Raw genomic sequence first — 17849 nt, 5'->3', positions numbered from 1 at the left:
ATATGTACAATATTGCACTATGTACATGCAGTATATATATATATAGTGCTGTCAATCGATTAAAATATTTAATTCGATTAATCGCATGATTGTCCATAGTTAACTCGCGATTAAGCGCAAATTAATCGCATTTATTTTTTCTTTTTTTTTCTACCTTAAAGGGGCTATGCACTGCTATTCCTAGCACTATTTGGGCAACTTTACACAATTCCTGTTAGTCTATTGAAGACATTTGTAAGGTTTTTTTCAAAAAAATTCATTGTTTTATATTTCTAATCAAGTACTCGAAACCATCATTTTTCAGCCTCAAGAAATCAGGCTGTTATGGCCTGGCTCCGCCCATAAGCACTTTGAGTGACAGTCAGACCACAGTCTGCACTGGTAGAGGGAGGGAGGGAGGGGGGGGAAGAGAGAGAGAGTTCAGTTCAGTTCAGAGTTTTTATTTGCCACATGGAATAATACAATCATAGTTTCTTCATTAAAAAATCATAAATAGTCATTCCATGGACAAAAGGAGCAGGAAGAAGAATAAATCTTATAGTTACCTGCCCCTTATTCCTAAACTAACATGTATTTTCTTAATGGTCGGCGTATAACCTTATTTACACAAATAATCATTTATACCATGAGAGAGAGAGAGAGAGAGAGAGAGAGAGAGAGAGAGAGAGAGAGAGAGAGAGAGAGAGAGAGAGAGAGAGAGGCTCTCTCTTCCTTTCTCTCCCTCCAAAGCGCACGGCCCCGCAGCTCCACTCGCTGATGAGACGGGGCAGCTTTTTTCTTTCTTTCAATCTCCCGTGTGGCGCGCGGCCGGCAGGTACCCCCCCCCAAGTGCCCCCTCTCTCTCCCTCCCTCCTTCTCTCTTCCTTTCTCTCCTTTCTCTCCCACTCGGCTCTCGCTGATGAGACAGGGCAGCTTTTTTCTTTCTTTCAATCTCCCGTGTGGCGCGCGGCCGGCAGGTACCCCCCCCCCCCAAGTGCCCCCTCTCTCTCCCTCCCTCCTTCTCTCTTCCTTTCTCTCCTTTCTCTCCCACTCGGCTCTCGCTGATGAGACGGGGCAACTTTTTTCTTTTCTTTCTTTCAATCTCCCGTGTGGCGCGCGGCCGGCAGGTACCCCCCCCCCAAGTGCCCCCTCTCTCTCCCTCCCTCCCTCTCTCTTCCTTTCTCTCCTTTCTCTCCCTCTCGGCTCTCTCTTCCTTTCTCTCCCTCCAAAGCGCACGGCCCCGCAGCTCCACTCGCTGTCTAGTCTAGGTAGAATGGGGGCGGGCATTAGCTCCAACCACAGAGCCAATCGCATCACTGTGCGCCGAATGACGTGACTCAGGACTTCAAATCAAAATGACGCGATTTACTAGAGGACGAGAGGGGCTGGGCTGAATCGGAGCAATCCGCCAATATGGTATTTAGACCCTAAAACACATTGATACGAACTCCTATTACTATAATACAATGCTAGAGACTGAAAAATGACATTTATAATGCATAGCCCCTTTAAACGGATCTTTTTCAAGGTCCAAGTTTTAATACTCTTATCAACATGCGAGTCAACAAATGCTTGCTTTATGCAGCCATTTAACACAAAAGGGTGACCCTCATGCATTGCAAATTTGCATCAAATTCAAAACAGAGTGATGCACAAAATAACTTAAAAGAAAATAATAATTTAAAACAATGAATAAAGTGCGCATAGGGGAAAGAAAACGTTAGGAACTTGTTACATTCACCCACACAAGGGCTGATTAATCACACACCCCCCTCTCTCTCTCACACACACTCTCCCAGCTCTCTTTCTCTCTTGCCCCTTCCTCATCTCTCTCACCCCACTCTCTCTCTATATCTCACACACACACACACTTCAGAAACAAACATACCGTAGTATCAATGAGAGCATCAATAATACACCTGAGTGAAGTCTAGTAAAAAAATAAAATAAAAAAAAGGAATTCTTTTTTCTTTTTTTTCTTAAAAGTTAATAGAATCGGGCGATAACGCGTTAATACTGCATTAACTTTGACAGCCTTAATATATAGATACAGTACATACCATTACAAACAAAGTGTTCCTTTAAGTTAAGCTGTAGCCCTATTTTCAGAAATTTCACCTAAAGGTACATGCTTAAGTAAATGGAAGATTGCTCCACTTCTACAAGGCCAATTTGCAACTTGGTATCTAGGAACATCTAGGGACCTGGGGGTATGTATGTCCAGTGTCAGAAATATTATGTCTGTTACTAGGCTTGAGTAAATTGTAATGAAAAAAAGGAGAATATAAATTATGATTTATTTTTGCATCTGTACCTGTGAATAACACCATGAAAACATTGAGTTTTTTTTTATTTCGCTCACTGAGCTCATTCACCACCTTCTTGAGATCAAGTGTAAAAAGAATCTAAGCAAATGAATAAAGGGAAGATGATTAAACAGAAGGATTTGTAGATACAGTAATAAATGATAATCGATTTTAATTATAAATTCATATTTGACCTTGAACTTGACCTTGACCTTATTATGGCCTAGGGCTGTCCCCGACTAAGGATTTGGATAGTCGACTATGATTGGCCGAAATCTGCCTTTAGTCGACTGTTAGTCGACTATGAAAATTATAATAATTTTTTTTTAAAGAGTATAATTTTTTTTATTTTTTTTATATCATTCCATTTGGACTGAAGGAGTCGACGGAAGGCTTCTTGTCCTCTGCAAAAGCATGCAATTGGTCCACTGATGGATACATTTTGATATTTGTCTAGTGTGTTCATTAGATGGGTAAAATCCTCTTTCAGTGCCTCTGTGCCTGTTTTCTTATGCAGTTAGCCTCTGGTATGTGTGCCATTAGCGTTAGCCACGCTTCTAGGCCTCTTTTCTTTTGGAAAGAATGATACAAAATATATATATTAAAAAAATTATAATAATAAAAAAAAAAAAAAGAGGTTGGCAGTCGACTACAGCTCCTTTCGATTGATTAGTCGACTATTCGACTAATAGGGGTCAGCCCTATTATGACCAAATCATACATCTATGGATAGGGAAAAGGCTCCTCTTTCCAATGGCAGGGTGAAATCTGGATTTAGACATTTCCTTGCGGTTTTACGATAAAAGAGATATCATTTTCCAAAATGTTGGAGTGTTCCTTTAAACCACACCCCCTTCCCATTTTGTCCATCCAAAATAATTGTGTTGGTTAAACAAAATAATTCAAATATAGAAATAGGAAGCTCTGTGAATGCAACAAATACGTATTAGTGCTATGGTTGTGTACATAATTAAACAGGCAATAGGAAGCCAGGAACACATATGGCTGTAGATATACATACAGTAGTAGCAACGCGTTTATAACTAGTGTTCTTTATCAGGCAGCATTGAACTAGTGTTCTTCCTCAGGCAGCATTGAACTAGTGTTCTTCCTCAGGCAGCATTGAACTAGTGTTCTTCCTCAGCATTGAACTAGTGTTCTTCCTCAGCATTGAACTAGTGTTCTTCCTCAGCATTCTAACCAGTGGTCTTCATCAGCATTGAACTAGTGTTCTTCCTCAGGCAGCATTGAACCAGTGTTATATTGTTGTGTTCAAGAAGCTTCCTATTTAAATTTTCTTTCAGCATTTTGGGTCTGGTTGGAACTTTGAAGCCATTTCCCCCCATCATTGTGGTTAAACAAATCCAAACACAGATAGTATCCCTGATCGTTCAATTGGCCAAGTCAGCTCACACCAATTGCTTCACTATCAAGCCAAGCTTCTGAATTGATATTGATGATGCAGAAAAGGAACACATTTTGCAACCAGAACAAATTTGCTATGACACCATGATAGCACTCTGCGCTCAATTCTAGCGATGGTCTGTAAGCCCCTCCTCTGCTCTCCATAACTTTACTCTCATAGCTTTACTCTCTACTCTCCTAGCTTTACTCTCTGCTCTCATAGCTTTACTCTCTTCTCTCATAGCTTTACTCTCTGCTCTCATAGCTTTACTCTCATAGCTTTACTCTCTGCTCTCATAGCTTTACTATCTTCTCTCATAGCTTTACTCTCTGCTCTCATAGCTTTACTCTCTACTCTCCTAGCTTTACTCTCTACTCTCCTAGCTTTACTCTCTGCTCTCATAGCTTTACTCTCTACTCTCATAGCTTTACTCTCTGCTCTCATAGCTTTACTCTCTACTCTCCTAGCTTTACTCTCTACTCTCATAGCTTTACTCTCTGCTCTCATAGCTTTAGTCTCTACTCTCATAGCTTTACTCTCTGCTCTCATAGCTTTACTCTCTACTCTCATAGCTTTACTCTCTACTCTCATAGCTTTACTCTCTTCTCTCATAGCTTTACTCTCTGCTCTCATAGCTTTACTCTCTACTCTCCTAGCTTTACTCTCTACTCTCATAGCTTTACTCTCTGCTCTCATAGCTTGACTCTCTACTCTCATAGCTTTACTCTCCTAGCTTTACTCTCTACTCTCATAGCTTTACTCTCTGCTCTCATAGCTTTACTCTCTACTCTCCTAGCTTTACTCTCTACTCTCATAGTTTTACTCTCCTAGCTTTACTCTCTACTCTCATAGCTTTACTCTCTGCTCTCCTAGCTTTACTCTCCTAGCTTTACTCTCTACTCTCCTAGCTTTACTCTCTGCTCTCCTAGCTTTACTCTCCTAGCTTTACTCTCTACTCTCCTAGCTTTACTCTCTACTCTCATAGCTTTACTCTCTGCTCTCATAGCTTTACTCTCCTAGCTTTACTCTCTACTCTCCTAGCTTTACTCTCTACTCTCCTAGCTTTACTCTCTGCTCTCCTAGCTTTACTCTCTGCTCTCCTAGCTTTACTGATCTGCTCTCATAGCTTTACTGATCTGCTCTCCTAGCTTTGCTGATCTGCTCTCATAGCGTTACTCTCTACTCTCCATAACTTTGCTCTCCTAGCTTTACTCTCTGCTATCATAGCTTTACTGATCTGCTCTCCTAGCTTTACTCTCTGCTCTCATAGCTTTACTGATCTGTTCTCATAGCTTTACTGATCTGCCCTCCTAGCTTTACTCTCTACTCTCCATAACTTTGCTCTCCTAGCTTTACTCTCTGCTCTCATAGCTTTACTGATCTGCTCTCATAGCTTTACTCTCCTAGCTTTACTCTCTACTCTCCTAGCTTTACTCTCTACTCTCCTAGCTTTACTCTCTACTCCTAGCTTTCCTCTCTACTCTCCTAGCTTTACTATTTACTCTCCTAGCTTTACTCTCTACTCTCCTAGCTGTACTCTCTACTCTCTTACCTTTACTCTCTACTCTCCTAGCTTTACTCTCTACTCTCCATAGCTGTACTCTCTACTCTCCTAGCTGTACTCTCTACTTCTCTTACCTTTACTCTCTACTCTCCTAGCTGTACTCTCTACTCTCTTACCTTTACTCTCTACTCTCCTAGCTTTACTCTCTACTCTCCATAGCTTCAAGGGGTCAGGTTAGCTTTGTTCATTCAAAGCGACTCTTAGCTGCATGATGGAATGGCCAATGTCTTCACGCCATATTTGTCCCTTGCACTTTTTCCTTTAGGATAACACTGAGAGTTAAGATGTTAAGATATATAGTATAAGATATATATAGTATAAATGTCTATGGAATTAAGTATTAACCCTTAATGTCTATTAACACATTATATACATGTTTATGGAATTAAGTTTGAACTCTTAATGTCTATTAACACATTATATATGGTATGAATGTCTATGGAATTTATTTTGAACTCTTAATGTATATTAACACATTATGTATCTACTTACATATCAGATATAAGATAGTTGTAAGTATATTATATTTAAAAGTAGTGCTAGCCATAGTCATTGATGTACAACTAAAGGAGGGGGCAGGGAGAATGGTTTTTAGACTTGTATCTTCTTATAGACCACTGCTCTTCCGCGTTATGCGGAAGCTTGTGGAGGAGAGAGCGGGGGGAGAAAATGAATGAATGTGGATGAGAGCCTTGACATTAAGTGGTTGTAGCTACGGCTGTGGGGGTGCTGGAGACATAATCCAATATACTTTTATACGCATGAGTCTCCTGAACACGGAGCGACCAATCCCAAGTTGATCGGCATTTTCTCTGCCGAGCTATAGTAACTTTTTCGCACCTACTACCGAACTACACATGCGCAGATTGATGAACCTAGATCTCGGAGATCCAGAGAGACTCCGTGGGCGCATGCAGAGTTCGGGAGTAGGTACGGAAAAGTGACTATACATGTAGCTCGGCCGAGAAAGTGCAGATCGACTTGGGATTGGTCGCTCCGTGTTCAAGAGACTCAGGCGTATAAAAGAGGCTCTCATCCACATTCATTCATTTTATCCCCCCGCTCTCTCTCCCATGATTTCAGAATCCCGGAAGTGTTGCGGTGGTCTATCCTTCAAATACGTTCAAATTGTTAACTAAAAGTAGTATTTTTTAAACTTCCTTTACTACACAATCCTTTGAGTAATGTTACATACAGTATGATATTTGTTTATCCTAAATATTTTTGCTAAACAATATGGATGAGGTGAATCATTTGATTTGAAAGTGCCCACATTGTTTTGTGTGTGTCATACTGAAAGGTATGTGTGTGTGTGTGTGTTGTTGTTGTTGTTGTTGTATTGTTGCAGACTGAAAGGCCAGATCGACGCCATACCTTTGCATCCCTAGCCTTACGTAAGCGATACAGCTATCTGGCCGAGCCTGCACTGAGTGAGTGTGAACATTTCACTAACAACACTTTTCCAAAATCGTATAATTATTATAATAATATTAATAATACTAATAATAATATGCGTGGATAACTTGCATTATTCATTATTTGAATTAGCCTGTAAGATCAGTGATTAATATAAATAGAGACCTTGTGTATTTAATGTGTGATATATGCATATTTTCACCATACATATCCTGCACCGTCCACATGCTCGTCCCTGACCTGGTTTATCATTTTGCATGGGTTGTCTTGAATCTTTTGAGTTGCCGTGCTGTGCCTGATCACATTGTGTTTCTTCTGAGTTCTCTTTTTTTGGTCGTTTTCCACCACTGACTTTCCAAAGTTCAAACGGAACGTTTTTGCTTTGATTGACTGATGCGATGTGAACATGCATTAGAGAAGGAGGTCAAAGTAAAGTCACGTTGTTGCCATTGCTGTTTGTCCCTCCTGAGTTTCAAGCTTTTTTTGCCGCTTGGTGATGATGCGGCACGCAGGGAAGTGTGGCTTGGCGATGATGCAGAATGCAGTTATTATGGTCTGTCAGGTTCATCTTTTCACTTTTTTTTTTTTTACATTCACACTGCTTGTCAGTTAGAGATTCTCAATCTTTTAATTCTCATTATATGAAATATTATGGACCAAAAACCCAGATGGGGAAGCAGCATGTTGCCATAATATTCCATATGACAGGAAAATGGAAGATTCAGGTTTTCTTTCATAATGTCCAAATTGTCTTTTGGGGAAAACATCTCAATGTGATTTCCTGACCAAACAGATAAAAGACACTTTACAAGCTGATTGAGGCTAGAACCAGAATCCACATGATGTCTGTAGCCCATCTGAAGTCAAAAGAGAGGTCATTTTTATGTTTATTTGTTTACCATTGTCTGTTGTCAGTCTGACTGTTTGTTTTGCTGTTTGTTTTGCTGATGTATGTGCTTCTTATCCATTTGTGTTTGTTGTTGTTGATGGACCACCTCTGTCCTCAGCCACATGTCTCATGTTAACACTTGTTAAAGACTGCTTTTCTGTTCTTTCCATCCTTCTAACCAACCAACCAACCAACCAACCAGGACTGACTGATTCTCTCCTTTGTTCTCTTCTTCTTGCCCCTTTCTTTTTCTCCCTCTCTCTCCCCAACATCATTTTCTGTTGCCTTTATTATTATTCTTCTGTCTTTTGTTGTCTTTTGTTCCATTTTCTACTTCACATTATTATTATTATTATTATTATTATTATTATAGAAACAACAGTTGAGCGAAGGGCAGCAGCAAGAGCACTGTCTGCTGGTTACCCTCACCAACCTGTCTTTCCAGCCAGACCTTTCCCGCCGTGGTCGGCTGCTCCTATTACCGTCCCTGGCCAGACCAGAATCGCCGGCCTGGGGTGCGGGCTCGCCTGTCCCCCTGCACCGGCAGCCTCGCCCGCTCCCTCTCCACTGAAGTCCCCCTGGCCCCTCCTTTCTCCCCCCTCTCCCGCCACCCTTTCCCCCCGCAAGTCCATGCTGGGACCCCCGTTGTCTGCTCTCCCGGAAAAAGCAGCTAGTGACGTAGCGTCTCCCTCCCCCATTAGGACGTACAGGACGATGTCTTCTCCCATAAAAACAGTTGTTCAACAGGGTCAGTACCCCGTCCAGGGTTCGGCCAGCCTGGTCTCCTCTGGTGGGACGTCTAAACCGGCCACCGATCCAGCATCTATCAGAAACCTGGCCTCCGCGTATACCTCCCGGACCTCCCCACTCCACTCCTCAGTCACCATGACTACCCCTACATCACCGAAGACTACAATCAACATGTACAATTCTAGTCCGCCTTCCAAATCTGTCCCGGTAGGGGAGGCAGGGGTTCCCTCCCTCTCATCTGTCAAAACCATATCTGGCATGTCCTCTATGAAAACCTCTGTCGATTCAACGCTGGCCTCCCGAGGAGGGAAATCTTCCCTTTCTCTCTCCTCTACTGGACAGACCACCATCTCCTCCTCGGAGTTGTCCAATTTCTCGCCAGTTAAATACCCCTCCTCTTCGTCCACTCCCTCCTCCCCCTCCTCCCGTCATCTGTCGGAGAGGAGCAGCAGTCTTCAAGAGAGGATCCAGGCCACCACACAGGCAGCCACATCCAACGTCAGCGCAGCCATAAACGAAGCCATTCATTCCTGCTCTGCATCGGGCTATGGCACACTCAAATCGCGGTCGTCCACGCGAAAATCAACAACAACTAGCTCCACTTATGGTTGCCCCAGATCCGCGGCTGCCACCTCTTCCACCTCTTCCACCTCTACAGCTTCCTCGAATTCAATGACTGTACCTGTATATTCCCCGGGCAGTGTGTTGCCAGGCGCCCCTGTCAAACCAGGGCCAGGCTCTCTCAAAATGGCGCTACCCGATTCCTCTCGCACTTCCTCCGTATCATCCTCTATGGCTTGCTGCGTCACCTCGTCCAAAATAAATTCACAACTGAAGTCCCCTCCCTTCATCACGCCGGCCATCATCCACCCGACGGCAGCCTCCAACCAGGAGATCCTGAGAGACGTAGCCGACATGAAGGAGGATCTGATTAGAATGACCGCTATTCTGCAGACGGACACGCGGATGGCAGCCAAAACTGTTCAGACCTCCCGTTCTGGCACGCCTAAAGAGACCAAGCTAGAGGACGTGGAGCCATTCACTTTAGTAGAGAAAGTTAAGGAGGATTTAGTGAAGGTTAGTGAGATATTACAGAAGGATGCTAGGAGAGAGAGTAAAGCTTCTGCGCGTGAGGAGACGGTCTCAGAGGATGAGTGGCAGGAGTTTTCCAAAGATGAGATTGAGGAGGCAGAGAGGAGCACCCTCTCAGACTTCCAGCTCCCATTTGATGACAACGCTCTCCTGTTCAGGCCCCAGTCCATGCCTAGCAAAGACTTGGACTTAGCCAAAGTAGCTGATTACTTAGCCAATGACATCGGCGCTAGCTCTCTGTCCAAAATGGCAGAGGTAAAAGGCAGGTATGAGGAAGAGACAAAGAGGGACGGGGAAGAGAAACAGAAGCGTGTTCTGAAGGCAGCCATGTCGTTACAGGAACACAAGCTGAAAATGCCTCCGCTGGGCTCCGGCATGCGCACCTCCCCCTCAGAGAAGGACCTCTGCAAGCTCGCTGAGTCATACCAAGGAGCAGACGCCATCTTGGAATCACCCGAGGACTTGTCTCATGAGATGGACAAGAGCCCTCTGTCGGACAGCGGGTTCGAGACCAGGAGCGATAAGACTCCGTCAGCACCTCAGAGCGCTGAGAGCACCGGACCCAAGCCTTTATTCGCAGAGTCACCCATTCCTCCCTGTGTCACAGAAACCAGAACGGAGGTCGTCATCAGGAGTTATGAACAGCCGGACGATCCTTGTGCACTAATGGAAGAGACTGTGTCCACTGTGTCCTGTATGGAGCCAGATCCGGTCTCCGGCTCCAAAGCCTTGCAGTTGACTAGGTCAGAGGAGACTCACATCACTACCACCACTAGGATGGTCTATCACAAGCCTCAGCTAACTGAGGGGGCAGAGATGATGGAGGACACCATGTCAGTTAGTGATATTATGAAAGCCTTTCAGTCAGGGAGAGACCCCTCTAAAGAGCTGGCAGGCCTGTTTGAACACAAAGCAGCTCAGGACTCTGTCAAAGGTGATGAGTTGACCCCTATATTCCTCGATAAAGACACAAAATCCAAACCCAAAGTGGAGAGGATAATCGAGGTCCACATTGAAAAGGGGCACAGCACAGCGGAGCCCACAGAGGTCATTTTCAGGGAGGCCCAGAAACACCCAGAGCTGTACATTTATAAAAGTGACCGGGGGATAAAGGAACTCCCTGATTACGATGAGGCACAACAGGAAGAGGAGGAGCTTAATGCAGAAGAATCCCTACCGTCCTTCCTGGAGACATCTCGCGTCAACACCCCAGTCTCTCAGGAGGAGGACAGTCGGCCGAGCTCCGCCCAGCTCATGGCTGACGAGTCCTACAAATCCCTGAAGCTGCTGAGTCAGCATTCTATTGAATACTGTGACGACGAGGTGTCCGAGTTAAGAGGGGAATCCTACAGGTTTGCGGAGAAAATGCTTCTCTCTGAGAAACTAGACACCTCGCCACTGTCACACTCTGACACGGAAGACTCGGCTGACCAGAGCGGTGTCCGGGGAACGGAGGGCAGCCCCAAAAAAGAATTTGGTTTTAAGCGGTCGAGAGAGGGCTCTCCTAAATCGAACAAATTCTCCTCACATGACCAGTTTGATAAGGTCACAGTGCTGCATTACTCCACGGAACAGGGAAGCCCTAAACACGCTGTCTGGATGCGGTTCACGGAGGACAAGCAGGACCGGAGCAGAGACAAGCTCCTCTACGAGGACCGGGTGGACCAATCGGTGAAGGAAGCCGAGGAAAAACTCAGCGAGGTCTCTCAGTTTTTCCGCGACAAAACAGAGAAGCTCAACGTCGAGCTGCAGTCTCCTGAGAAAAAGCCTGTGAGGAGGGAGCTGAGAGAGAGCAGATCAGGGCCAAACTCCACCTGCAGCAGCCCTGAGAAAATGCAGCAAAAGCCCAAGACAGCAGGAGATGAGTGTAGTAAAAGCAAGTTGAAGGAGCCCTCTATTGGCAAAATATTTAGCAAAAGCTCTAGTTTACCCAGCAGTCCTGAAAGGAGCATGCTCTCTTGTCTTGACGAGGAAAAGATTAAACCGCAGACTAAGACAGGCGAGTCTGAACTCAAATCAACATCTAAAGTCAGCTCAGTGAGGATGAGGTTTGAATCAGAGGCTCAGAAACGAGATCACACTAGTCCCACAAAGATTCCTCCACCAGTGCAGCCAAAGCCCTCAGTCAAAAAACTACAGGAAAGTAAACTTCCTGCTTACCAGTTCATCGCTGGGGGGAAAATCTCAAAAGCCGCTGAGGCCGCTGAGGAAGGAAGCCCAAAAAAGGGCAATGAGAAAAGCAAAGGTGTTGCCATGGAAACCGGTAAACCTGCTGTGACATCAGCATATCAGGCATTGAAACAGACAGGTGACACACTGTCAAATAAAAACATTCCAGAGGCATCTTCCCAAAAACAGCTGAGTGAAACTGCAAAAGACACAACAGTGTGTAAAGAGGAAGAGGTTGAAACCAATGTTACTCAGAAAGTGAGGGAAAGTGGTGAAGGTAAAAAAGGTCAAATATCTCTAACTGCCGTTCACAACACTACAAAGGAAAGACAAGCCATGAAGACTGAACATCCTTCAAAAGAAGTGACACCAAGGTCTACAACCAAAACACCTTCCCAAACTGCCATATCCCCCAAAGGCAGCAATGAAACACTCAACAAAAACCTTAGAAAAAAGCCAGAGTCTCAAATTCCCATTAGGACAGGGTCAGTTCCCCTTGACAATGACCTCACAAAGAAACCAACAGTAACCAAGCCCTCACAGATACCTACATTAGCTAAGACTAGAGTCCAGACCAGCCCTGAGTCGACAGAGAAAAACCTGAGCAACAAATTATTAGAAAATCTAGATAACGCTCTCAAAGACTCTAACTCGAACAATATTCCCAGCCCAAAGGAAACACTCGAAAAAGTCATAACAGCCCCTCCGGTTGCTACGACAACCAAAGAGAACTTCAAGGGCATCACAACTCTACCTGTTTATGTCAGTGTCCAGGTAGGTAGGCAGGCCGAGAGAGAAGCCAGGGGGGCCCTGTACAACATCAAACAGAAGTCCAGCTCAGGCCTTAGTCTCCTCAGTCCCATCAGCCCAGACGATGACACACTAGAGCAGGTTTCTTTCATCGACAGCTCAGGGAAGAGCCCCATCACCCCAGACACACCCAGCTCAGAAGAGGTCAGTTATGATCTCACGGCCAAATCCCCTGACGGATTCCTAGGCTTCATTCCAGGCCCCTCCAGCCCCATCATGGAGGTGTCGGAGGGATCTGAGGAGGATGAACAAGGCAATGAGAGCTTTTCCTTCAAAGAGGGCCTGCCAGAAAGACCGGCTGGTAAGACAACGGAAGATGTGACCAAAGCGGACCTCGCTAATGCTAACCAATGGGAAAAAGAGACTAATGATAATGAACGGGACTCGGAAGTGTACATTAACCAGCAAGACACAAAAGCTACAATCAGTCCGGAGGAAATAGCAGAACAGGACCAGCATGCAAGCTCTAAAGAAAAAGGTGTGGCATATATCGAGTTCCCGCCCCCTCCTCCCCTGGACTCCGCCTCAGAGAAGTCGGACATGGAGAGGAAAGGCTCCTGCGCCTCCTCGGAGGCGGAGACTGAAATGATGGAGGTGAACTTACAGGAGGAGCATGACAAACACTTCCTGACTGAGCCAATCATACGGATTCAGCCCCCCACCCCTGTGTCCGCCGAAACCGACGACAGCCAATCTAACGGCGAGGATGGAGAGGAGGGGTCAGTCTTCCAGCCAATCCCTTGTAAGAAATTCACTTTCAATGTCCCAGAGGAGAAAGAGAAGGCGGTGAAGGAGACGGGATCAAAACCCAAAAAACATGACAAGAATGGAAACGACAAAGAACCTCTCATTGGAACCAATGGGTCCAGCGGTTCCAATGGCTCTAAAGGTTCTAATGGCAAAGGAGGGGAGGATTGCGAATCTGAGCAGAATGGAAATGACCAGTCGATAACAGACTGCTCCATAGCCACCACGGCTGAGTTCTCTCACGACACGGACGCCACCGAGATAGACTCCTTGGATGGATACGAGCTCCAGGACGAGGATGATGGTCTGTGTGAGCAGGCAGACAGTAGGCTCTTCAGTCTCCCTGACAGCAGGAGGGACGTCTGGGCCTCAGACCGCACCTTCCCACAGACCAAACTGGAGGTCATCGAAGAGGAGAAAACTCCTGAGGAATGCCAAAAGGCAGAATCCAAAACAGGCTGCCCCTCAGATTGGGGGGAAACAGAGGATGTGACTAAAGGCGGGGTTAAAAATGAAATACAAAAGCCCTCGGACAAAGAGGGATTCTCGGATACTTATTTTAGTTATAAACTAGAGGAGGAGTTTAACTCTCCTTTTAAGACTGTGGCCACGAAAGGTTTGGACTTTGACCCGTGGCCCAGTAAAGGTGGGGACGGCGAGGTTGTAGAAGCCACATCTGGTGGGACACAGGATGCCGACGGCGAGCCGAAACCTTTCGGACTGGCGGTGGAGGACCAGTCCCCGGGCACGACGCCAGACACGACCCCCGCCCGGACACCGACAGACGATAGCACGCCAACGAGTGAGCCGAACCCGTTCCCCTTCCATGAAGGGAAGATGTTCGAGATGACGCGCAGTGGTGCGATTGACATGAGCAAGAGAGACATGGTGGAGGAGAGGCTACAGTTTTTTCAGATCGGTGAGCATCGTCGTCACACAGTGGGCAGGTACAGGGTCAGGGCCTCAGACACAGAACTCGCCTCACAGCAGACAGACAGGGGTCAGACCAACACACAGGCTTCCATGGGCACTACAGCGACCCCTCAAGTGTCCAGTCAGACCACCACGGTTCGACTGGACAGGTCCAACACAGCAACAGGTCCCGCCTACCATAATGAGTCTAATTTCTCCACCTTTAGAATAGGGTTCAAGTCACATTCTGATAAGACCTCTGGTGTGTAGAAGAAGTTAGCGGCACGGTGGTGTAGTGGTTAACACTGTCGCCTCACAGCAAGAAGGTCCAGGGTTCGATTCCCGCTTGGGGACCAGGTTTCCATGATGCCAGTTACCCAGGTGGGGTATCTCCCAGGCCTTTCTGTGTGGAGTTTGCATGTTCTCCCCGTGCTCGCAAGGGTTTCCCCCCCGATAAGATAAACCCAATGGAAAAACATGCACAACAATAGATCGCTAACGCTGTGGCGTCCTTGACGAAGACGGACAGGAGCACTTGGATTGGTCCCCTGGCGCGGCTCACGTTGACGCCTGTCTGCTCCCGGCTGCCCTTGGGGGGGAAGGACGACGGGATGGGTTAATCGCAGATACGAATTGCATGCATGCATCGCATGTGTGCCGATTGATGACCTCTGAGCAGGTCCTAAATTATTATTAATTACAGCAGTTCTACAACTAGAACAGATTCTAGTTATAATATAACCTCAGGTACTTCTGTAGATACTGTGTACATCGTACTGTTCACATTATTTTAATTTAAAGACAGACTATTGTTCCAGTGCCAGAATGTCCAGCATAGCAGACAAGTCTAACCCCCAAACTCCATCAGGAACATCGGAACAAAGGGAGAGAAATCCACAACACTTACCAAAGCACAGACCTTACCTCTTCCACAACTTCAAACCATCGCAGAAATCACCCAACAGAGAACAGCAATAACAAGCACACAATCCAACCAGGTCAAAGGTCAAATATGCAAGTCTGGGTTACCTAACTCCAAACTATGCAGTGAAAGTCACCCTACTGTAGGAAAAGAGAAGCCAAAAGAAAATGTTAGTAAACAACTCATCAGTAAATGCAATATGTTACAAATACACAATATGTTGTCAGGGAAAGATTCAACCCTTTTGAGAATGTGAGGCCTACATCTGGAATCCCAGAGATGAAGTTAGGAAGAAGTAATGTGTCACTTTATTTGTTACTTTATCAGAACATAAAGAGGTTGTAAACAGGTCTGAGGTCAGCAATAGAAGCAGTAATAAAATAGGCCATGTTTTAAACAGGATTAAGGTCAGCAATAGAAGCACTAATAAAACTGTCCAGTTTGTAAACAGGCCTGAGGTCAGGGATAGAAGCACAAATAAAACAGGCCAGGTTGTAATCAGGTCTGAGGTCAGCGATAGAAGCACTAATAAAACAGGCCAGGTTGTAAACAGGTCTGAGGTCAGCAATAGAAGCACTAATAAAACAGGCCAGGTTGCAAACAGGTCTGAGGTCAGCAATAGAAGCACTACTAAAACCGTCCAGTTTGTAAACAGGTCTGAGGTCAGGGATAGAAGCACAAATAAAACAGGTCAGGTTGTAAACAGGTCTGAGGTCAGCAATAGAAGCACTAATAAAACAGGCCAGGCTAACAGACAATCAGTGAAAGACAGACCCCAGATCGCATCCAGCTATAGTTCTGACCAATCAAGAGGCACATACACACTTAGAGGAGAAAGAACTGACCAATCAGGAGGAGGAGAACATCAGCCACAGCTCAACCAGGAGCACATCCCAACACACCTCTACCTCCACCTCCACCACCACCACCACCTCCACCACCACCACCACCTCCACCTCCACCTCCACCTCCACCACAGCAACCAGGTCCACTAGAGGAGACCTGAGAGCTGATGTTAAGCAGATCGGCAGTGAGAGCAGCAGCAGGAGGAGGAGGTGCAGGAGGCAGAGTAGAAGGACACATGGGATGAAGGAGAGGAGGAAGGGAGTCAGGTTGATCAGCCAATCGCGGCTCCCGTCGCGGGGAACAAGCCTAGTTTGTAAACTCTTTGTAAACACTTGATCTTTCTATATATGTTCTATATCTACAGTATATGAGATGCATGTAGCCGTTGTGGTTGCTTTGTGACGTGACGTTTCTCAGTGTAGCCGTGACTTCTTCTGTGACGTCATTCTGGTTGTCTGTGTCCTGTGCCGTCTCGATTACTCTGTCACAAACAGACACTAAGAAACATGTAGCGGTCTAAACAAAAGAGGACAACCTGTGGTGAATGCATTGTGAAGTTCATTGTGAACATCAAGGCCAACACAGGTGTTTTAAACGTAGCTTCATTTAAAACTTAAGTCTAATATTTGCAGTGTGGTCCTTATCAATGAAGGATATAAAATAATTTAGCTACATTTATGTATATATAAAGAAAAAGATATATATATTGTTTTACCTTTAATTTGGATCTTAGAGCTGTGCAGTTCTGGCAGAATCACTGATAGAAGAAAAGAAAGAAGATAAAACAAAGATAAACGTTTCTTTTTTAATTCTGTAAAGTGAGGTTGTCACTCTAGAGATTGAAGGTGTCACTGTGAAGAAAGGTCCACTTTTAAAAGCCACGCCGGCATGGACGATCCACTGGCTAACCGGTAGGTCTCAGAGTGTTGAAAGTAAGGCCAAAAAAACGAATACTCTTTGAAAATAATTTGGCTCAATACAGTATATATGTCACTGAGCCACTGTTTCCCTCACACATGCATGTGTAGCACCATCTGACACTGCAAACCTCATCTGGCCTTGAAACACTGACTGCACCTCAACGCACCACATCACACCTCAATGCACCTCATCACACCTCAACGCACCTCAATTGCACCTCAACGTACCTCAACACACCACACCACATCACACCTCAATACACCTCAACAAACCTCAACGTACCTCATGAAACCGTGTGTGTTCTGGTCTGCTTGCCTGGTTTGTAATATCTGGTGCTAAATGTGTACTTTGTGAATGCTGTGAAAACCTTTTATCTGCTCGGTTTAAAATGGTCAGCTATCATCCAGCTGCATTGGCTATTTTAGTGAAGGTCTGAATACAAACATATTCTCCCATGTATCTTCTGTATTAAGTCTGAGGACTTATGCACCGTGCTAAGTCTTCAACTCTGAAGGCCCTAGGTGATGTGTTGAGGTATAATAACCAGTTATAATCAGTAGGTGATGTGGTGTTTAAAATCCATCCAGGGAGACAGTAGTCCAATCAGACAGAGTTGATAAAACAGATAAGATGGATGCTCCTCATACAGTGCGTCATATGACCTCTGCAGAATACCTCAGGAGCCTAACCCTAACCCTGACCTCTGACCTCTGCTGAACAGAAAACCTCAGCAGCCTGGATGATGGAATGTAATTTCAAGTTGAGACGATTAAGAGTTTTCACAGTGAGGCAGGGGTGTGGTGTACTACTACTACTACTACTACTACTACTACTACTACTACTACTACTACTACTACTACTGATTTTCAACGTGTAGAAATGTTGGAGTGTTAATCCTCTCCTGGCTTCACAGATCCTCATGGTTCTACTCTGGGCCATATCTGGGCCTTAACAAGAAAATAACACTAGTCACCCAGCCAGTCCAATGTTGATTATAATCAGGGGTGAAACGTTTGAGGAATGTCATTCTTTGTGTCCCGTTTACAGGGTGTTGTACATTAAGATATCTCCGATAGAAACAGCGTGTGTCCTGTTTCCAGGGTGTTGTAGTACATTAAGAT

At 45.3% G+C, this 17849-nt stretch overlaps 1 protein-coding gene across 1 annotated transcript in view; it reads left to right on the top strand.

Annotated features, from left to right (window-relative positions):
• The window catches only part of ank3b (ankyrin 3b), a gene marked incomplete at its 3' end in the record, with an annotated part of 393887 nt that overhangs the window by 313179 nt on the left and 62859 nt on the right, over positions 1-17849 (top strand). The window contains 5 exon segments of the mRNA XM_084323081.1: positions 6603-6684; positions 7933-11664; positions 11989-14301; positions 15941-16054; positions 16057-16116. Of these exon segments, the coding sequence (XP_084179207.1) occupies positions 6603-6684; positions 7933-11664; positions 11989-14301; positions 15941-16054; positions 16057-16116 (6301 nt within the window).

This window comes from Notolepis coatsorum, assembly GCF_963971535.1.
Source record: "Notolepis coatsorum genome assembly, chromosome: 10".
In the NCBI taxonomy this organism is placed as follows: domain Eukaryota; kingdom Metazoa; phylum Chordata; class Actinopteri; order Aulopiformes; family Paralepididae; genus Notolepis; species Notolepis coatsorum.
This window is presented reverse-complemented; position numbering and strand designations above follow the sequence as displayed.